The 21,688-nt window shown below is 53.4% G+C and overlaps 3 protein-coding genes across 4 annotated transcripts in view; 2 read left to right on the top strand and 1 right to left on the bottom strand.

Moving 5' to 3' along the window:
* Positions 1–1,649: 1,649 nt before the first annotated feature.
* PABPC1L (poly(A) binding protein cytoplasmic 1 like) lies at positions 1,650–12,408 on the top strand. The gene is made up of 15 exons (XM_027745883.2): positions 1,650–1,851; positions 2,596–2,789; positions 3,294–3,409; positions 4,186–4,325; positions 5,138–5,232; positions 5,469–5,606; positions 6,145–6,240; positions 6,833–7,099; positions 7,505–7,595; positions 7,896–8,021; positions 9,050–9,183; positions 9,537–9,630; positions 10,476–10,606; positions 11,381–11,464; positions 12,054–12,408. Exons 1-14 carry the CDS (start codon positions 1,659–1,661, stop codon positions 11,456–11,458), a joined length of 1,893 nt encoding a protein of 630 aa, XP_027601684.1. The 5' UTR covers positions 1,650–1,658; the 3' UTR covers positions 11,459–11,464; positions 12,054–12,408.
* Positions 12,409–15,051: 2,643 nt separating this feature from the next.
* On the bottom strand, positions 15,052–19,814 carry TOMM34 (translocase of outer mitochondrial membrane 34). Its single transcript, XM_027745860.2, has 7 exons — positions 18,967–19,814; positions 18,774–18,873; positions 18,505–18,657; positions 17,758–17,918; positions 17,355–17,499; positions 16,589–16,715; positions 15,052–16,071 (listed from the first exon to the last, which is right to left on the bottom strand). Exons 1-7 carry the CDS (start codon positions 19,217–19,219, stop codon positions 15,973–15,975), a joined length of 1,038 nt encoding a protein of 345 aa, XP_027601661.1. The 5' UTR covers positions 19,220–19,814; the 3' UTR covers positions 15,052–15,972.
* STK4 (serine/threonine kinase 4) overlaps positions 19,082–21,688 on the top strand; it is a 45,018-nt gene continuing 42,411 nt past the window's right edge. The window contains exon 1 of one of the 2 annotated variants that reach the window (XM_039383061.1): positions 19,082–19,249. In XM_039383061.1, the coding sequence (XP_039238995.1) occupies positions 19,218–19,249 (32 nt within the window). In that variant the 5' untranslated portion in view covers positions 19,082–19,217. The remainder of the gene's footprint in view (positions 19,250–21,688) is intronic. The other variant, XM_027745858.2, reaches the window with a different exon arrangement.

Raw genomic sequence — 21,688 nt, forward strand, 5'->3', positions numbered from 1 at the left:
GCTGAGCGAGTTTGCTGTGGAGTCGGGAGTGTGCAAGTGCCCAGTGATGGAGGGTTTGTACCGAGCTGCGTGAGGCTCCTGCCTCGACTCCTTAACTTCAGGGAATTCCACACCAGAACGTGCATGTGATTCCTAAAGCTGCGTGGGTGGGACACACACGCTGTTAAGCGCTGTCAGTGTTCCAGGGCGACACGCAGCGCAACCCCCGTGCCCTTCGTTTGGGAAGACCCGGGAAGTGCTGGAGCTGCGCCAGCTGCGATTCGCAAAAAGGAGGGGATGCAACCGCTGAACCCTCGAGCCCCTCGGCTCCGCGGGATGGGGACACGGGGGGGGTCACCCCTGCCCGCCGGGATGCCCGCCCCGCCCCGCCCCGCAGAAGGGAGGGGAGGGCGGGGCGGGGCCGGTCCTGGCGGGGGGCGGAGGGCGGGGGTCCCGTCCCGCCCCCGGGGCCCCGCGGAAGAGGCGGGCGGGTCCCGCGGCAGCAGCAGCCGGAGCGGAGCTGCAGCCCGAGCGCTCGGCGTGAGTGCGGGGCCGGGACCCTCCGGCCGGCGGGGCGGCTGCTCCGGGGCGGGGGTGGCCGGGGGTCCCGCCGAGCCCCGCGCTTCTCCGCCGGCCCGGCCCGGCCGTGCGAGCTTCCCCTTGGCCCCGCCGGGCAATCCCCGCGGGCTGTGCCGCCTCTGCCCGGCCCGACCCCGCTCGGCGTTCTCCGCTCCGCCGCCTCCTCCCCGCCTGATCCCCCTTCCATCCCTGCCCCGCTGGCTGCGGAGGGGCACCGGGTTTGCTCTGTTACCCTGTCCTTGTTTGGGGGGGCCCTGGGAGGCGCATCTGGGCTGTGCCAGGAGCGGGGCTGTGTCACGGAGCCGGTGCGTGGCTGCCCTGCCTGTTCTCGATGCACCTCTCATTTGAGCGTGTGTGTGTGTGTTTATTTTGGATATCTGTAGGTTTCTAAACAAGCGTCTCAAGTCTTTTGAGCTTTCAGGTAAGAGCCCCAAAGGTGGGTTTATAAGCTTTTAGGGCAGGAGATGCAATTCTATGTTCCCAGGCAGTACCTTGGGGGTCTCAGGCAGTGACTCTCATGTCCACACACTTTATACCCAGCTGAAACTAGACAGAGATTGAGCATCAGTTTTCCTGCTTGCTCCAGGGACTTTAGCTGAGAAACTGGGAAGGGCTGGCTAAAACCCCGTGTTTGTCTTGGTGATGATGGGGTTGGCTGCAGGGAGTGGCGTGGGCTGCAGGTCTGTTCCCGGGCATGGAAGCAAACCCACACTCCTCGTGTCTGCTGTGGCTGGAGGGAGCCGTTAAGGAGTAAAAGGTCTCTGCTGGAGAAAGGCTGTTTACCTTCTGAGGAATTAAACTCCATTTTATTTCTCTTGGGGTTTGAGTGCTGAGAGGAGCAGGTCAGTGTGTGTGGTGTGTTGTGTTCCCCTGGCTGCTCCCAGGGTGTGCAAGAGCTGTGATGTGCGGGTCATCCCAGCTTGGCTGTTGCACCAACACTGAAATGTGCTGAAAAATTTCGGGTTGGTAACTTCCATCGGGCATTCCTTTTCCTACCACTGCTGGTGGGAAGGGAAGGGCGTGGCTGTGGTTGCTGTAGGCGATCTGAAACCTGCAGCCTCGGGTGTGTCTCCCTCTGCAGCTGAGCTCCGTGGGCGACCATGAACGCCAGCGGCCCTGGCTATCCCTTGGCCTCTCTCTACGTGGGGGACCTGCACCCGGACGTGACCGAAGCCATGCTCTACGAGAAGTTCTTACCCGCCGGGCCCATCATGTCCATCCGAGTGTGTCGCGACGTTGCCACGCGCCGGTCACTGGGCTACGCCTACATCAACTTCCAGCAGCCTGTGGATGGTCTGTTCCCTGGGACACAGCTCTGAGGAGCGGCCTCACAGCGGGGGCTTGGGCTGTGTGAGGGGTGGAAGGGTGGGCAGTGCGAGAGGAAGGACCTGAATGGAGGCATCAGCTGCTGGGGCTTGGGCAATATTCCACTAATTTGAGTTTTGGTTGCAACTAATGGAATGAGTGGGACCCATCCCACTGCAGTCTCTTCTCAGGGACTGGGAAAGGATGTGTCAGCTGGGCTTTGGGCTTAGAGGAGAGGAAGATGACTTTCAATAGTTACCCCCCTCCGTGAGCTGTGGAGATGCCCCTCCCTGGGGCAGCCAGTGGCTCACAGTGTTGGGCCCTTTCCTGGCAGGCATTGCCATGATGCTGAGCTGCAACTGAAAGGTGTTCCATGCTGAAGTGAGGCAGTAGTGATGGGAGGGTGTTTGGTTAGTTGCTCTGGAGACAAAAATCCTTATTGGGTAAATTAGTTGGGCATCTGCCAAACTGGAGTTTGCAGTGAAATGGATGATCCTGTAGGAGTCAGGCATGCTTTGGAGAGGAAACAACCCAATTAATTAGGAAGGAGTGGTGTGGCTGGAGGGGAGGGAAGGAGAGCATGGGCTTCCCTGGGAGGCAGAGCTGCCTATCTCGTTTAGGTTAACAAGCTCCTCTACAACAGTATCCCTGATTCCTGTGCCCACCTCAGCTGCTGCAGGATTTGAAGGAGATCTGTCTCTGTTACTCTCCTCTCCCCCCATTCTTTGCCAGCTGAGCGAGCCCTGGACACCATGAACTTCGAGGTGATCAAAGGCCGACCCATCCGCATCATGTGGTCCCAGCGGGACCCTGGGCTCAGGAAGTCAGGGATTGGAAACATCTTCATCAAGAACCTGGACGACTCCATTGATAACAAAGCCCTGTATGACACATTCTCTGCCTTTGGGAACATCCTGTCATGCAAGGTACACATTCCCAGGGGCCCTGCAGGAGAGGGCTTGCTGCAGAGCTGCCCCTGCTCTCAGCAGTGTGCTCCAGCCAGCTGGAATTCACTTTCTCATTTCACTTCCCACATCTCCTCTAAATTCCCACCTGCTTTGAAGCCAAAAAGCCTTGCTATGCTTCCCCTCGGAATAGGCACTTTCCCCCACCCCACCTTCTTCCCAGAGATGTCCTGTGCCATCCTGTCCAAGTGCATCAATGGTATGGGGGGCTTGGGGAGCCATAAGCTCCTGGGTATCATTTGTGGATCTGGCCCTGGGATCTCCTGCCTCCCTGACCTGCTGCAAACACCCCAACACAGCTGAGCCTCAATGGGAGCAGGGCATCAGGGAGAGGAAAAGCCCCTGGAAAATGAGGATGGGTTTTCCTGTGACTTAATCATGTGCAAACATGGAGAAAAACAGTGTCTGCCTCTTGGGTTTTTTGGTTGCTTTTTTTTCCCCTTCCCCCCTGCTCTGCATTTGCAGGTGGTTTGTGATGAGAACGGATCCCGTGGCTATGGCTTTGTCCACTTTGAGACTCAGGAGGCAGCGACTCGGGCCATCCAGACCATGAATGGGATGTTGCTCAACGACCGGAAGGTGTAAGTGCAGGAGAGAAGAGTCTCTCCTGGGCTTTGCACTTGGCTCTGCTCCTCCCTTGCCTTGGTGCACCCATGGGAGCAAATGCCCGCCCTGCTCGGATGCTGTTGTGCTTTCTGTGCTGCTTTCTGTGTTTTCCCCATGTGCTTTCTGTGCTGCTTTCTGTGTTTTCCCCATTTCCCCTCCCTGCTGGGCACAGCAGCTCCACTGCTCTCCAGGAATGAGTCACTCACAGTCGGTGCTGGTGGAAGTGTGATAGGGGTTTGGAGCTCTTCCCGATGGTGGGGAAGGAGTCCAGCCCCAGGCTGGGTTTTATTGCTGAGGCAGTGTAACAAGTGCCCACAAAGCAGGGCTGGTCCTTGATCTCAGCTGTTGGCATCAGATAATCTGGGCAGGAAGAGGTTTTGTTGTTCAGCTCTTGCTTGCATTGCATCACTTCATTCTTTACTTCCCACACAGGCAAGCGGATGCCCAGAGGGCTTGGGAATAACTTGGAGGAGGAGAGCTGGCACTTGGTGCCATCCTTGGGGTCTTTTGATGTCTCCTGGCATGACATCCCTACTTTTGGTAGTGCCAAGGGGCAGCTGGGTAGGGGAACACCCGAGTGGGACATGCTGAAGTTGCTGGATGTGAAACACATGGTGGGTTTGTGGATGAGCAAAGCATGGCCTGAGGTGATGGAGTCTCTCTTGGCCTGCAATGAGACAGATGTGCCTGTGTCCATCTTTGCTCTGCAGGGGACATGGAGGTTCTCAGGTCCTCTCCTTCCCTCCTGCAGGTTTGTTGGCCACTTCAAATCCCACAAGGAGCGTGAGGCAGAGATTGGGGCGAAGGTGGTGGAGTTCACCAACGTCTACATCAAAAACTTTGGGGATGACATGGATGATGACAGACTGCGGGAAATATTCTCCAAGTTTGGTGAGTTGTTGAAGCAAAGTATCCTCATCTAAAAACCTGGAGTTGGGGCAACTGGAAAGTGAGCTGGGGACAGTGCTTGGTTGAAATAGCAGGCCCTTCTCTCAGAGGGATCTGACTTGTTTAAACCTCCCCCCATCAAGGGACTGCAGTCACTTCAGTTGCCAGGATGTTACATGTGCTTTCCTGCTATGATGGAGGATAACTTGTACTAGGTGCTCTCTTGAAAAAAGTAGCTTTTTTCTTTCCTGAGTAACAAAGGTCAACTTATTTTTGTTTTGATTGGTTTCAAGATAATTAAAAAACCCCTATATGCTGGCTGGTTATAGCCTGGGAATAAGAGATGTTGAGTCTGAATTTAAAAGGCTTTTCAGTTTAACCTGTTACTGGAGGATGCCTCTTGTGATGGGGTTTAGTGTTGTTCCAACCTGTGGACCATACTGTCCGTGCTTGGTCAGTGTCATCCCAGGTAACTTGTGGATATCCTTCACAGAAACCCAGTATATGTGTTCATGTATAAAGGTGATGAGAATTCTGGCCAAAGGAGCTCAGTGCACTGGCTGGAGAGGCTGAAAAGCCAAAGGCAGTGAGAGCAGCACCCAGAGTGGGAGGGACTGCCCTCACCAACATACAGCCCCCTGTCCCTGCCTCCTGAGGATCCCGCTGTCTGTCCTCCTGCTGGGCTCTTGCTGCCATGGCCACCCAGTCTCCTTGCTGGGCTGGCATCTCATGGTGGCTCCTGAGCATGGTGCCACGTGCCAGCAGCACCCCCTTGGCGGGCATCCTTTAGGTGGCTCTTTCCTTCCCTGTTGCAGGAAAGACGTTGAGTGTCAAGGTCATGATGGACAGTGCCGGCCGCTCCAAGGGCTTCGGGTTTGTCAACTTTGAGAAGCACGAAGAAGCCCAGAAGGCAAGAGGCTCCTCACTGCCCTCTTGGCCCTTGGCTTGTTGCCTGCTGATGTTCCCAGCTGTCCTCAGGGGGAACCTCACCGGCTTTGTGCTCGCCTGGGTGCTGGCACTGGGTACCGGGACCTGGCAAGGGGGAGCAGGTCTCTTTGTGGTGGGGCTGCACTGGGGTGGTGAGTGAAGAGTAGAGCTGTGACCACTTGCTTCCTGCTGAGCCCAGAGCCCTTCCCTGCGCTGCAGGCGGTGGCTGACATGAACGGGAAGGAGATCAACGGGCGGATGGTGTACGTGGGCAGAGCCCAGAAGCGGCTGGAGCGCCAGAGCGAGCTCAAGAGGAAGTTTGAGCAGATCAAGCAGGAGCGAGTGAGCAGGTACCAGGTAAGGGGAGAGCAGGATGCTCCATCCCGCAGGTCTGCAGCAGGGATATGCCCTGGACATCCAAGGACGTCCTTGGCTTGGGGACAGCGCAGGGCTCTCCAGAACAGATGAGTGTGCTGGGGCCATCCTGCAATTAAAAACCTGCACAGGGGTCCACTCACTGCCTGGGAATGTCCTGGGAGGCAATATCGGGAAAGAGGAGAAAGATCTAAACCTAGGATGGTGTAGACAGGTGAACAAATGCTCCTGCTCATTAGCAGAAATGAAAATATTAGCCTGGGAGAGGCAGCTTCCCGAGTCCTGGAGCAGCTTCACAGTAATGGTCTGGGTGCCCTCATCACTCGGGGTGTCTGTACTGCAAGCGGAGCACACACACACTCCAGGCCCTCTCCATGTCACTGCTCCTGCATCCCATCTCACAGGGATGTCTCTGTGGGATGTCCCACCCTCTGGCTGAGCTACTGGTTAAACACAGAGCCAGCTTGACAAGCTGCTGTAAATTTTGGGATCTCAAGCTGCTTTTTTCACCTGTTTGCAGGGGGTCAACCTGTATGTGAAGAACTTGGATGATGGGATAGATGATGAGAAGCTGAGGAAGGAGTTCTCCCCCTATGGCACCATCACCAGTGCCAAGGTGAGGGACTGGGGCTCCTGGGGTCAGTCAGCTGGTGTGCTCAGCCCTTGGAAATGGATTGGGGTTATCATCCTATTGAATTACATTTCCCTGCTGATGGCTTGTATCTCAAGTGTCAATCTTTTCATCAAGACTGGTGTCAGGCTTCTCTTGAAGGCTATTGCAGAGGGTGGTCTGCCTTTAAGCTACCTGTAACCTGCCAGGGAGAGATGTTGCCTGGCCCTTGGCAGGACACAGTATCTCACTGATCCCCATCCTTGGCTGGCTCCTGCAGCATCAAGCCCTGCAGCATTGCTGGTCTGTGGGCTGGGGCACAGACCCTCCCCCCTGGACAGTCACAGGCTCCAGATCTCTGGCTGGTCCAGACTCTGCCATCTTCATTTCCAAAACCTACTGGTTTTCCTTGATCAAATCTTCCCCTTCCCCAGAGAAACCTCTCTGTTGGAGAGGTGCAACCCCATCCATCCCACCCTGGATGTGGGGGCTGCAATGGGCTGCCTGTGGCTGGAGGCTCCCACCCCTCCCTGTGCCGTGCTCTGTGGGTACTGCAGCGATCTCTGGACTTAACTGTCTTGTTTTAATCCAATTTTAGGTGATGACAGACGGTGGCCACAGCAAAGGGTTTGGATTTGTGTGCTTTTCCTCCCCAGAAGAGGCTACCAAGGCCGTGACGGAGATGAATGGAAGGATTGTCAGCACTAAGCCTCTCTACGTTGCGCTCGCTCAAAGGAAAGAGGAGCGGAAAGCAATCCTCACCAACCAGTACATGCAGAGACTGGCAACCATGAGGGCCCTGCCCGGCCCTCTCCTGGGCTCCTTCCAGACCCCTGCAGGGTACTTCCTCCCCCCCATCCCCCAGGTGAGTCCTGCTTCCCAGGGGCAGCCTCGCACAGGGCCCCAAGTTTGTCCTGGGTGGGGGCAGCAGTCAGGCTGAGGAGCAGAGTTGGGTTGTGCAGCCCTGGGCACATGCCCGTGGGGGACCAGTGGGTTTGGTGGGAGGGTGTGAGCATGGAGAACAAGTCTGCTGATGAAACCAGGGGAGGGAGAATGGTTACAGGGGTGCAAAAGCTCCTGGGGAGGAGAAAAGTGGAGCTGCTGCAGAACCTGCTGGCAGCAGGGCTGGAGATTGGTCTTTAGAGCATTCTGGCATGCTGCAGAGCGTGGCTTTGGCTTGTCTGTCTTTGTGCAGCAGCCACCAAGAGGCTCTAGGTTAGTTCTAGCTCAGCTCCCCAGTCACCTTGGATAATGTGTTCTCCTTTCCCAGCCACAAGCCAGAGCTGCCTTCTACGGCCCCAGCCCTGTTGTCCCAGTCCGCCCCTCTACTCGCTGGAGTGCTCAGCCCTCCCGGCCTCCCTGTGAGTCACCCTGTCTCTCCCTGGGGGCTCTCAGCACGAACTGGGCTTGGTCAGGGACTGAAGGTTCTCTAAAAGCAGCACAAAGCCTGTAGCCATGGGGAGTTGTCCTGCAGAAGTGTTCAGGAGTCATGGTGATGGGCACGGGGTGATGAGATGTCACCGGTGACACCAGAGGTGCTCTTGAGCTTTCCCCGGCCACAGTCACTCCCCCCGTGTCTCCTTCCATGCCTGTGCTACCAAGAAGCTTTATTGCTTATATATAAAGAGTTTTATCATGTGTCTGCTCCATCTCTGCAGCAGTGTATCCTGAAGCCACCCCCATCCTGAGGGCTGCTGTGCCACCCCGGCGCCTGCTGTCCAACATCAGCACCACGAGACAGGCCTCCACCCAGGTGCCCCGGGTGCTCCCCCAGGCCCAGAGAATGGGTGAGTGGGGAAGGACCCGGCTGGGCCATCGCAGCAGTGGCAAAGGTGCTCACTCTGAGCTCAGGTCTCCTGTGAGGATGGATCAGTTCGTGGGATTGCTCGTGGAGGGGTCCGATGGTGCCCCTGGGTGTGGTGGGCCTGGAGCAGTGCCTGTAGTGAAAAAGTGTGGGACTTTTGGGGAAGGTTGTGGTCTTCCAGGTAGTGGGGCAAGTCTCTGATATGCACATTGGTTTTGTTGGCTGCTGCTCCTTGAACATGTTCACTAAAGCAGATGGTGATGCAGCCGTGGCAGCTGGGCTTAGTACTTGGACTCAGGTGGAGGGTGGGAGAGGACCTCTGGGGAAGAGGCAGGAGATCTTCCAGGCTCTGGATGAACTGCTACCAAGGCTAAGCCTCCAATAAAACACACGTGTTAGACACGTTTGGAGCTGGGAACCAGACCTTGCTGGCATCCCCAGTGCCTTGCTGTTCTGGGGCTGTCCCTGTGTCCCAGGGTGTCCCCTCTGCACAGGACCATCTGCTGGGGCAGCATCTGCCTGCAGCCTTCCCAGCTTCATGGGATTTAGCCCAGGGTCATCCTTGGCACTGAGTGCCTTATTGCTGAAGTGAGCAGGGGGACCAGGAGGGCTGTTTGTGGCTCCTCCTCCCTCCTGTTGTTATTGTCCCCTTGTTCCTCTGCCCTCGCCTCCCTGCAGGAGGGGAACCAAGGTGAGCTGGGGTCTTGCAGCCCACCTTTCTCAGTGCTGTTCCCATCCTCTGGCTTCTGATGCAGATGGGTATTTCTGGAGGAGAGAACTATAAACTATAAACTCTCCTGCCCTCTGCTCAACATCAGCCCACCCCAGCCAGCAGGGTGACACTGCCCTGCCTGTCCTGGAGAAGCTCTCTTTGACCTGGGGGCTGCTTTCAGCCCATGAGGGATTTTTCAGGCCCTCCAGATGAGCACATTGCCCTTGTGGCTTCAGCCTCCATGGCACAGGCATGTGTTTAAGGGCTCTGCCTTGCAAATACTCTCGTCCCCGTTGCAGCCAACATCGGGACACAGACGGTCAGCACTCGGGGTGCCTCCTCCTCCTCCTCCCTGCCACGGGGTGCCTACAAGTACTCCTCGGCCGTCAGGAACGTGCCCATGGGGCACCTGCCACCCGTGGTGCCCCCGCAGGTAAGAGCTCTGCAGCCACCACAGTGTGACAGTCCTGGTCCTGCTCTGTGATGACACAGCTGCTGATCCCAGGCAGCCCCGTGGCTCCGTGTCTGGTGCTATGGGAACCTTTCCCGGGGCCTGCTGGAGTGACTGGGGCTGTGGATCCAGTAGCCACACAGCTGTGATGCCTGGCTCCAGCTTTCCTGGAAGCTGGTGTTTGGATACAAACAGACAGAGCCAGAGCCTCCGTCAGCATCTCGGGAGGGTGAAATGCCCCATGGCATTCAGGATCCAGCAGTGTTCCTGAAAGCCAGGTAACTTTTGCATCATTCCAGCCTTTGATTGCTGCTCTTCCCTGTTTTTTTCTCCAGGTGGTAGAACCTGCTGTGTGTGTCCAGGGGCAGGAGCCACTGACAGCATCCATGCTTGCAGCAGCCCCTCCTCAGGAGCAGAAGCAAATGATCGGTGGGTGTCACGGCTGCTCTGCTGGAGTAGGTCCAGCTGTGGGGTTGTGAGGGCACGTGTGCTTGCATGCACCAGGGGAGACCCAACTGCTAGGAGAAGCTGTAAGGCCTGTGGGATTGCTCTGGTATCACACTGCTTTAAAAAGATAACCATAAATTCAGTCTGTGGTGGAACTGGATGGGAGCAACAAAACCACTCCCTGTCTGTGAGCTGCCTGGCAGTGAGACAGTGTCTGGCAAAGCTTGGCAGAGAGAAAGAGCTCCATCCATCCTGCCTGTGCTGCCAGGCCGTGCCAAGGTGGTTGTGGTTCCCCTGGGCTCTGAGCCATCGCTGCTCTTGGTCACTGATGAACAGCTTGGTGGCTGTAGGGGTTAAGGTGAGCTCTGCCACACAGCCCTTGGGCTTCAGGTGTCCCATGGTGGAGTGGGCAGTGCCCTGGCAAGGGAGGGCATTGCTTGTCCTGCTGCTGGGAGGTGCCCTGCTCCATCTGCCCCATGGGCTTGGCCTGGCCAAAGCACAGCAGGTCACAGACTGGCTCTTTCCTCCCCAGGAGGGAACAGCTCCTGCAGAAGTTGGCACCTCCACCTGCATGTTGATGGGCAGGTGTGGGCAGCATCCCTGTTCCACTGCCCTGCTCCCAGTGCAGGTGCCTGCTGCTGACCTCACCCAGCAGCTTCCTGCTGCTGGGACTTGCTGGAGTAGGTTTGCTTGTGAGCAGTGACTTTTCCACCCCCATCACCACCCTTGTATCCCTTCTCAGTTGAGAAGGCAGGAGGGCTTGCACTGGGTTTGAAAACTCTGGAGGGCTTGCACAGTGCTGATGTCCTTCCTGGTGTTTGGAGCAGGTGAGCGCCTCTACCCTCTGGTCTGCTCGATGCATCCCTTGCTGGCTGGCAAGATCACTGGGATGCTGCTGGAGATGGACAGCTCCGAGCTGCTGCTGCTCATGGAGTCCCCTGACTCCCTGCACGCCAAGGTAGGAGTCACTCGGTGGCCAAACACATCCCTTTCCCAAGGGCTGATTCCCTGCTGCTGCAAGGAAGGGTGACCCCAGCCCAGGAGAGGGGCCCAGGACATGGATTGCCAGGGGAAGAGCAAGGAGCTGCTGGTTTTATTTTCAAGTGAAGAAGGAACCCCAGTGATGTCACCATACCCAGTGTCATCCACCTTCAGCAAAAGGAGAAACTTGGAGCAGATCCCTGAAAGCACAGGACAAGCTCTGAGGGTGGTTTGGAAGTGACTGGGAAGTAAAAGGGGGAAAAGCAGGTTGGGTGTTGCTCCCTGGAAGGAGACGGGGAGATGCTCTTTCCTGAGAATAGAAAGCAGATAAATGCTGCCTCTCTGCAGTGTTTATTCAGTTTCCTCCTTAACCCTGTTGAATATTTAGCTTTGGTTCCAGTTGCAGTGAATTGATTGAGGCAGGATCCACTTTCACCCTTTCACTGACTTTTTTTTTTTTTTTTAATTTTATTTTGGAGGAGTGTGGGCTCTGCTGGGTGGTGTCAGGCAGCTTTACCTGCAGAGAAGCCCCAGAATTTCCCTTGGGAAGAGACAGGAAATGTCTTTGGGCTGATCAGTCTCCTGCAGAAGCAGCAGACTTGGATTTTATAATTATAATTTAAGTCCTTTACCTCTTGGAAGTGGTTCTGTGCAGAGACCAAGTCGGGACCTGGAATACTGAATTCCTGGTGCAGTGCACTCCTCCACTGGAGCAACTCAACTTCCCCTTCCTTGTGTTCTCTGTTGTAAGATCAAGGAGGCAGTCGCTGTTCTCCAAGCACACGAGGCCACGGACACATCCCATAAGGGCAGTGCCTTCCTGCAGTGACTCCAGGTGGGTGCTGGGAGCTGTGCATGGTGTGCTCAGGGTCTCTGATTTCTCACTCTGAAACTGGGGATTGAGTTTCTCATCCAAACCAGGTAAAGTTTGATGAGTAACAAAAGTATCTTTGACTGTAATGTTCCGTTTCTTAAACTGCACCCTCCGTTTTCCAGACTTAGTCCAACTGCAGAGACCTTGTTCTGTGGGGTTTTTTTCTGTGTTGATGAGGGCAATGACTGTGCAACCAGAAAGGCAGATGGGAAAGGACCTTGCTTTTCTGTGGGTATAGTGGGGACCAGCACAATCTTTCCTGGGACTTTTTTTTTTTTTTTTTAAATCAGAATCTTGGCAGGAGATACCCTATAAAATATCCTTTGTGGGCTTTATCAGGAGAGCTGGTCCTGCTGCTGCAGCTGGGACAGACACATTAACAAGCAATTGAGGCTCTCATGTGCCCTTATATTTGAAGGTAGTATTTTCTTGACTTGTGGTATAAATGAAATTGTGTGTAATCTGAGTTCAGGTGAATTTCATCTTGTCTGGTTGAAATTCTTCCTTTAGCATTTGAAAACTCTATTTGGGGGTTCTCTGTTTCTTGTAGGCTCTGGGACTGAGAGTGAGCCCTAAGAATGTTGCCTTTGAAGAACAGGAGCAGCAACCCCACCATGCTGTTGGAATTATACCTGTACAGAGACCCTGGCTTGTCTTCAGTGCCCCATCCTATTGTTTGTATATGTTGTAAACCTCGTAGAATTGCTTCCTTCTGCACCTGTAAAAATCCCCACTTTAAATCTCTTCTCACCACTGAAAGCACCCTGTGAAATGTAGTGTGGAACCCAGCCTGGGTCAGTTGCCCAGGAAATAACTGCTGCTGCTGAATCACCATTTTAGGGAATTTATTGGGTTATGTAGTTTTACTTGTTCATGTAGTTGACACTAATAAAGAACTGATGCTTCCACCCTTGAAGCATGGGTTAGTTCCCTTGGCACAAGGACAGCCAGTGCTTTGTTTCAGGCAGGTGGAGGGATGGACGTGGGTCAGGCTGTAGTAATTAGTGTTTGAAGTTTGTGATGCTGGTGGGGTGGCAGTCCTGAGAGCTGACAGAAAGTTCTTTCTGAATCTTAGGAGGATGGATTTAAGCAAATTTCATACAATCTACCTGGATTTTATCCTCTCTAGATAGCTGTTTTAAACTTCCTCTTAGAAGGTGTCATCTTCCTGTGGTTCTCCTTTTGTAATGGACCTTGTACTCCTGCAGGACTGCCCCTGAATATCTTCTGCTGGTCACATGGGGGCTGTGTGTGTGTCTGTGGTGCACAAAATTCAGCTTTTGAGGTATTGTGCAGTAGCTGTAAATCAAAAGCTGCTTCTCCAATGTGTTCCTGACCAGTGGTGTCAAGGAGTCACTGAAGGGCCTGAAACCACATCATGTCCCACTGGGATGCTCCCTGCTCACAGTTGTAGCTGGGACCTGTTATTGCTGTGTTCTGCTCTCTGTGTTGCTGTCATCATCCTGGCCTTAATCCTCTGCTCTTCCTAGTTCAGTCCCCAGAAGCTCCTTGGTGCTTGAGGCTGGCGATGCACTGACCTCATTTGACTGCTTCCTTGAGCTGGCAGGAGCAGGAGAACACCTCCACCAGCACCACCCACCCTCTTTCTGTGCAGCTTGTGTACTGCTGGTGGTGTCTCAATCTTCCTTCTGTGCTGTATCATACTCTCACTTCAGCTCCCTGCTGAGTCACCCCTCCTACCTCTTGTTTTCCTTCCAGCATTTTAATAGAACAGTTTACACATTTGCTCCTGCTCGACTGGGACTCTGCCCTGGGGCTTCTCATCATTCCTTTTTCTCACCTTCATTTTGCCAATTCTTCCTCTGACCTCCTTCAATATTTATTTTCCTCTTAGTGGATTCCTCAGCCTGAACTGTGTGCTGTTTATATCTTCTCCTCAGTGAGATGCTTATGAAGGACTTTAATTAGCTTAATATACCCGACCTTCATTTGAGTTGTTATTTCTCTCGAAGTGTAACTGGCTGGAAGGTTTTTCTGCTTTGTCTCTAGAGGAAAAATGTTTATTTGCATGAATGTAGTGCATGTAAGGAGCTGGAATAAGCCTGTACAGGTAAACTTCATTCTGCTGTTGGTTAGGTTGGCTGCAGCCTCTTTTCAGGTGTGCCTGTGACAACACCTATGATCTCAGATGGCTGGGCTGGGTGAATGCTCTGTAAAGCCAGAGGGAATGCAGAGTGGGGGCCAGGAACACAGGAATGTTGGAATAGCCTAAGAAAGGACCTGAACAAGGAGCAGGGTCTTGAAATTTTTTATCAGCAAAAGGTGAAGTTGGCGCTTGGATCTCTGGCTGGAAAGTTTTCAGAACAGCTCCCCGGCTGGACTCCTGGGGAAGTCTGAGGCTTTAGGGAGTTAGGGCAGGAGCAGCAATGCAAATATGAGTCTGGAGGCTCCAGTCTGGAACAGCTGCTGTGAAAGGGGCAGATGGTGTGTCCCTGTGACAAACCCTCTCCAGCTGCTCCTGTGGACAGCACTCCCTTTGCTCACCAGGGCAGTGTCCTGCATGAACAGCAGCACCATGGCTGGAACAAGAGAGTCAGGAGCAGAAGTGCCCCCCCCCAGCTTGCAGTGGTCTCTTGTTGCTGTGCTTGACCTTTGCCTGCCCGGTGGTATTGCTGGGGAAAGCCTTGGAGATGAGGCACAAACAGCACTGATGTTGCTGTGAGGGGAAGGAGGGTGAATGCTGGTGCTGCAGGGAGCTGCAGTTGAACAGGGCAGGAATCTGCCCTCAGGGAACAGCAGGGCTCTTACAAGGACAGCTCTTGACTAGGTGAAGCCAGTCCTGCTCCTGGATTCTGTGACCTTCCTCTGCTCCTCTGTGTGCTGCTGTGTGCTTCCCCACCCTGAAAGCCATCCCACCTCCAAGGTGCCTGGGCAGATGCTGGCTGTGGGATCAATGGAGCTGCCTCACTTGGAAGCAGGAGTGGAGTGAATGGAGCCATTTGTGCCCCTCAGGGAGGAGTTGTTTCAAGCTCTGGCCCATTACAGCTGATGGAGTACAGCCCTGGGACCTACAAAAAGCTATTTAATGTCAGGCTAAGGGAAGAAGTCTTTGTCTTTAATGGCATTAGAGGGATTGTCTGCTCTCTAAATTTAATTGGTGCAGTACCTGCCTCAAACACTGACTGCTGGGAGAAGCAAGGTGGGAAACTAAGATACCTGAACCCTGACTTCAGGGCTGGCTTCTATCTCCTGGCCTTTACTGTGAGGTGGATCAGGTCTAGCATTGTCCAGCACCTGGACTTACTAGCTGAAGCAGTGTGCAAGTGAAAAATGGTTGGAAACCCTAATGCAGTGCTGTGCTTCCCATGGGCATGCCCTTCCCAGCCCCAGTGTCCCTAGAGCTATAGGCTTTCTTGTTCTGAGCCCTAACTTTAATGGCCACTAAGAGCTGAGGCCACTGTCTGAAAGAGCAGGGCCCTGTACAGTGCTTGAAGTGCTCTGACAAAAAGGTGGGACAGTGTGAAGTGGTTAAAGAAGTGTATCAGTTCCCCTATACCCTCCATCCCATGAAAAACACAGCTCCAAACTGAAAATAAACATGGCTTTAATGGTTTTAACAGTTCACAGAGTAACTCCAACTATCTCTTTACCTACCATTTTAAATCAGTGCCATCAATACCAGATCAGGAGAAGACCAAAAAGCATAAACATGCATTGAAGTAGTAAGCCAGACCTCAGCTGGGATGTTACTGAAAATTTTCCTCCCTGTAACACCCCATAGCAACTGCTCCAAAAGGCACAGAGGAGCTAAAGTGTTTTTAAAACAAACAAACAAACAAACCATTGCAAAATTCCCAAGCACCCAGAATCTGTAATAGTGCACAGTGTAACAAGGCAGGCTTAACTTGCTGCTGTTTTCTTAAATGTGCAGAATAACTAAAGAAAGCTGCTACTGTAAACATCTGCCCAGCCACACTAAGCAGCAGAACCCAGCTGAGGGCCAGCAGGCATCAAGGGGGCGAGGGAACAAGCTCAGCCCTGTGCAAGTAACTGTGCCCCTGTTACAAGAAGGGTATGTGGTGCTCTGGCAACTACAGCAGTTCTTGCAGCCACCTTATTTCAGTAATAGCAGCACAAATGCAGCAAAACTGTCACCTGAATAAGGACAAAAAACCCTCTGTTTGTAGCTCTTCAGAAAGAACAGCCACTTCACATGCATCTCAGCCAGCATGGAAAGAGTCCCTGAGACCAATAGTTACAGGCAAGTTGACTTCAACCAGGGAAGGGCATTAAAACTAAGCATGATCTTAGAGCCAGATTAATAGAGTTTGATACAGATTGTGTCTTAACATTCCTTATGCTGGTACAGAACCTCTTATATCTCAGCAGCAGTGGAAGATAGATTTCAATACAGATCCTGCATCAAGATTGGTCCCTGTAACAACATGAGAAGGGAAAAAGCTTTCTCCTGCAGTGGAAAACAAAGCTTTCCTTGTTGCTTGGTTACCCTAGGCTCTGTTCAGTTCTTGAAGTAATCTCAGTGCAGCTGTGTTCTTTGGTTCAGTTTTCAACAAGCTCTTGATATCAGCAATACTTGATTTGTAATCCTAGAAAGAGAGTATTTTTTAAGGGTTAGTGCATTAAAAATGCAGTTTAAGGTTGCAGAACTACTACTCAGGAACAGAGGCAAAGACAACCCAGGTAAGCCTCTGACTCCCTCTCTATAACTGCTCAAGCCCTGGCATTGATGTAGCTGTTCTAAAACATGCTTAAACTAGGGCTGAGAAGATAATTTCATGACTCAAGTGGGTTCTGAGTCCAAGACCAATGCACTGCATAGTCCAGCACTGCCTCCAGAATTTCTCACAAGACACAAAAAGATAAAGCTCAACACAACACACGGCTGCTTTCAGCATCTCTAGGAATGGGACCTATGTGTAAAAACTCATGAGATCCAAATACTGATGTGAAAGAAAATGCTCTCTCAGTCCATACAGGTCTCAGCTACCTGTTGGCAGGTGTTGTCTAGCACAGAAACAAGTTCTAAAGGACACCTATGGCTCTGATTATGCACAACCAGGCATCTAGTCCTAGCCTAAAACCCTTCAAAAACTCCTGACTTACCTTCAGTTCTTTAAATGCTTGAGCACGCCTGTAGAGTGCCTTCACGTTCTTAGGATCTAACTTCAGAGCTTCTGTGCAGTCCTGTGCTGCCTCCTTGTATTGCTTCAGGGTCAGGTAACAGAGAGCTCTGCAAAACAGATACCTGGTTAGAGATCTCTGGCTGAAAACAGCACCTACTGCTGCAGCATACAGAGCAGGTCCCAGTGGAGCACAAGGCTGGGCTCCAAAACCAGCCTTGATTCTCACACGTTATGTCATCTTACTTCTTGAGCCCAAGTTTATTTCAGTTAAAAGGAGGGGAGAAAAAAGGAAATGTTTTTTTGATTTAAAGAGGGGAAAAAAAAAAGGAGGATGTTTAGAGCAACCTTCTCTGAAGCTGAAGACCCTGAAGCTAAAGAACCTGCAGTTTGAGGATGCAGGTTCCTGTCTATACCAGTGCAGCATGTGTTCTGCTTGCTGCAACTGCCTTAGAAGTACTCTAAGTACAGTACTTTGTGGTTTGTAGGACAACACAGGCCACTCAGAATACCCCAGTCCTGGCAGAGTCCAGACAGAAGGGAGTAGGCCCTTCAGTGTCTCCAAGGGTTTTGCAGTACCTGATCAAAGAATGTTACACTACAGGGGAGACTGCACTTGGGGTGGATGTGTGTAGGTGGTTTTGTTTTATTCGTTAGTTTGGGTACAAACGTTAGACAGCTCTGTCAGAAGTACCACAGTGACCTTTATAAAGGGCCAAGAAGTACTTGGGCAAAGAGCTGAGCAGTACCTGTTGGTGTAGGTTGCACATTCCTGGTTGAGCTTTAAACTCTCAGTGTACTTCTCAACCGCTCTTTTATGGTTTCCTTTCTTTACAAGTTCGTTTCCTTCTTCCTTCAGAGTTCGAGCTCTCTCCATGCCAGCAGCAGTCTGGTCTGGAAACAGTGTGGAAGGATACAGAACACCATAAAACCAACAAGAACATCACAGCATCCCAGAAAACAAATACCCCCATACCAGAGGTGAGACATCAAAGGGACCAGAATCAACGAAAAGGCTGTGGCAGAGCCTGGCCTGGGTCTCTCCAGGCTGCAGCCCCAGCTGCAGACACACCGAGCAGGTGTGGCAGCTGCCTTGTTCATCACCCTTGTGAGCTGCAGGGCTCTGTGCCCAGCCCAAGGGCATGCTCCCACCTGGTTTTCCCTGTGGTGCAGCTGCAGGAGGAGTGTTTGCCCCAGGGGCTCCAGGAGAAGGAACGCTCCACCTCGTCTGGGCAGAAACAGGCACTGTGGGGATTGGCGGCAGCTTCTGACGCCAGTTCACGCCATCCTTCTCCAGCAGGGCTTTAGTCATCCTGGAAGGGACGCTCCCAGTCACCCTGGCTGTTGGCTGGATGGGCCACACAGTAGCCAGCAGGGTCACTTTTTAACCCAGTTTGTGTACCAAGGACAGCACCTCTCCCCTGATCTTTTTACATGCATCTCAACTAGGTTCCTTCTACAGGCAGGACATTTATGAAAAGATCTTCTTGGTGTCAGCAGGGCTAAAAATATCACAGGACAAGGGCTGGGGCTGTCAGTGCTCAGATGAGCAAGAGACATGCATTTCACTCCTCAGTCTGGCAAGCCATGAACGGAAACAGAAAGCACCAGGAAGAGAACAGGACTACAGCAGCCTGTAAATGCAGTCAGCGTTGAGAGGCTTAAAGGATAGGGCACTAGAGCTGGTATTTTATTATTTCCCTTAGACCAGACACTGAGCAAAGCAGAAACAGTCCCAGAGAAATCAGGCAGCATCTTGAAAGGACCTATGGGCTCAGGCAGATAGAGGGAGCATGGCCAGGCCTTGCTTTACTCAAGCTGGGGCCCAGCTTGCTCCTGACAGCGCTGCAGGGATGCAGCAAGGCTGGCGGCAGCAGGACCCGCGCCTGCCGGCGTTACCTGTTGACTCCATCGTGCGCCGCCTGCACGGAGCAGTCCACCTGCAGCGCGGTCTTGTAGTCCACGTAGGCCAGCGAGTACCTCTCCAGAGCCTCGTAAGCCGCCGCCCGCCTCAGGAGGGGCTTGATCCCGAACGGGACCAGCTCGAGGGCGCTGCGGCAGAGGGGGCACAGCGGGGTGAGCCAGCGCGGCTTCGGGGCGGCCGCCCAGCCGGGCCGGGGGAGCAGCCGAGCGCCCTCCGGCCCGCCGGTGACCCCGGCCCCGCTCACCTGGAGCAATCGGCCACGCACAGGCTGCAGGCGCCGTCCTTGAGGTGGCAGGCGGCGCGGTTGGCGAGCAGCACGCTGCGCTCCTCGGCGGCGGCATCCCCTGCGCGGGAGAGCCGGGATCCAGCGGGGATCCAGCGGGGATCCAGCCGGGATCCAGCGGGGTCCGGCCCCCCGCCCCGGGACGCGCCCGTACCTGATGCCTCGAGCTGCTCCAGCGCCCGCGTGTAGAGCGCGGCGGCCGGGCCGTACTGCCCGCGGCGGAACTCCTCGTTGCCGGCCCGGCGCAGCGCACCGGGGGACGCGGCCATCGCGCCCGGGAAGCCGCGCCCTCGCCGGGCCGGGGTGGGCGCTCCCCGCGGCATCCGGCGGCGGGCGGAAGCGGCGGCGGGGCGGGGAGCCATGGGGCGGTGAGAGACGGAGCGCCGGGATCGCCGAGTCGCCGACATGGAGACGGTGCAGCTGCGGAACCCGCGCCGGTAAGCGCGGGGCGCGTCCCCGCCGGGGATGCTCCGGCCTTGGGAGCGGGGGGAGCGGGGCCGCTCCGAGCCGGCCGGAGGGGCGGCGGGGGTCGGTGGCTTCGCCCCGAGCGGCGCCGGCAAGTGCTGGGACAGCACCGAGCGCAGGTGGTGGGGAAATGGCTCGAGCTGCAGAGCCGGGGAGAAGGCGGCGGCTGCGGGCGCTCGCAGCGGTCCCGCGGCTGTACCGAGGTGTGCCCACCTGTGCCGGCCGAGCGACAGAGTCCCGGTCGCTTGTTTTTCCCTCTCGTCCCTGTCCGGGTGAGTTCCGTGCGGGTCCGCTGGCGCCGGGGCCGTGCCCAGCTCGGTGCCCTGTCCTGGCACCTCCGCCGTCCCGCCGGGCCCGGAGCATCCCGGGGTTTGGGCTGAGCTCCATGAGCCGCCTATCTCGGAGCGCCAGGCCGGGCCGGGCTGCGGAGGGAGAGCTGGAGATCGGCGGCAGCTTGAATGAAGTGTCCGTGTCAGAATCCTATCAGCGGCTTGCAGCTGGGGCCCGGGGAATCAGCGGCGAACAAAGGAAGCTGCGGGCGCTGCTCCTCGGTGAGATTGGCTCGGTTCGTTAAACGGACAGCGATGTATCTTCTGTTAAAAACGAAAACTGGATTTTATTCTGTAATTGCATATGCTGGTGCTTAGCTGGCAGGTGATTCAGATTAGATCTGAATAACAACAAAGGTGAGGTTGAGTTTGTGTTGCTGTTATATCCGCGTTGTATAAACATCCAGGAGAAAGGCAGCGTGTGCCTGACAGCAGCGAGTGCTCTGCATGAACCAGACAGCCCAAAGTAATTCAGCTCCTGGTCTATAGCAGAAATGAGGTTGTTTGCTGCAGGCACAGTGGTTGTCTGGTTATTGTGCCTGGGTATGTTAAAAGCCTTTTTGTCCCCTTTTATGCTGGTAGAATTTAGGCCTCAACTTCAGCAAGAGGGGTCTGCCTCTCACATCACCACTTTTTGGGCTCTTTGGAAATGGTGGCTTATGTGGTTGCTGATGCATATATTAATTTCATCTCCCCCCTTTTCCCACACCTTCTTCCCTCCCCGTTTTCACAAGGGCAAGTAACATTCTGTTTAATGCTTATCTGTGCAGGGAAGCTAGTGACTACTTTCAGTATTTCACCACTTCCTGAGTCTGCTTCTATATAATGTTTCCTTTGCTTCAGGAAGCCATTGTATGTGCTCCATGCGCGAGCTGCTCCTCCTGTGTGGCTTTTGTACATAAATGTTATAGCCAGGGATCAATGAGTAGTTTCTCACTCTGCTTCTGAAGAAATTGGGGAAAAAAGTTATATATTTAGTTTAAAAATTAGTATGCCTGTGACTGGGCTCTTGATATTTAACAGTAGCGGTTCGAGCTTTCAGGAGTAATTTACAGTTGCGGGTGTTCTCGCGTATTTCACTTTAAACACTGATCACTGTGAGACCAGGCAGTGCTAAAAGCTCTGAGACTCATAAGTTTCTGTGTTTCAAAAACTCGCATGAGCCGGTTTGGGGAGATTGGAGGGGTTTTTGTCGTGTGTTTTATTGTTGTTTCGGATATTTTAATTTTTTTTTTAGTTGGTGCGAAAATGAAAGAGCTTGTTTGTGGGCAGTTGAATACTGTATCATTGACAGTAAAATACTTAGTTTTCAGAACTTTTTGTTACGTAGTCCTTAGCTGTTTCAGAAGGTTTGGTGAACAGCTCTCAGTGTGGACAGAAACAAATGATTGATCTTGTTGCTTTGGGCATGAAATCTCCCTAAAAGTTGTACAGGGGGAGAGGGGGGACAAGTGCAGGATCACATCACATGGCATGGGTTTTTTTCTCCAGAAGGTGTTTCAGCTGACTCTTATTAGCAATACATTTAAGAGTCATGGTATTAAGATACTGCAATAGTCAGATACAGTTTCCTTTTTCTTTTTGCCTGGTAGAGCTTTCCTAGTACGTATCCAGGCCCACAAAGTTAAGATCTGAACTTTTGATGTTAAAAACGTACAGGTGAGGTCAGTATTGCCTCTTGCTCTCCCAACAAATGTATTCCACCCCTACTCTTGAGCATCAGGGAAGATGTTGTTCCCTTTTGCTTGGCCTTGGTAGCTATCCTTTCATTCCAGATATTGAAATTTAGCAGATATGTTCAATAGCTGTTAGACTCTGCTGTACTGTGTTGGGATGTGACCACCAGCGTAGAGATCCTGGAATGCATTTCTATCAAGATGAGGTGTAGAACATTCTGTTCTTTTGTAATTCCCAGTCCATTTTTGCTGTTGGATGCTAATAATATTCATTCTTCTTGTCAGGTGAAATAAACTTACTTGATAATCAATTTACTTCACACCAAGCCTTTTGTACGTTTAAGTTGTGCTGTTTATTCTTCTGTTTCAGCAAAGCCTAAACTGCCATAAAATTAAATGCCATAAT

This window comes from Pipra filicauda, unplaced genomic scaffold, assembly GCF_003945595.2.
Source record: "Pipra filicauda isolate LSUMZ 115617 unplaced genomic scaffold, ASM394559v2 scaffold299_size895176_pilon, whole genome shotgun sequence".
In the NCBI taxonomy this organism is placed as follows: Eukaryota; Metazoa; Chordata; class Aves; order Passeriformes; family Pipridae; genus Pipra; species Pipra filicauda.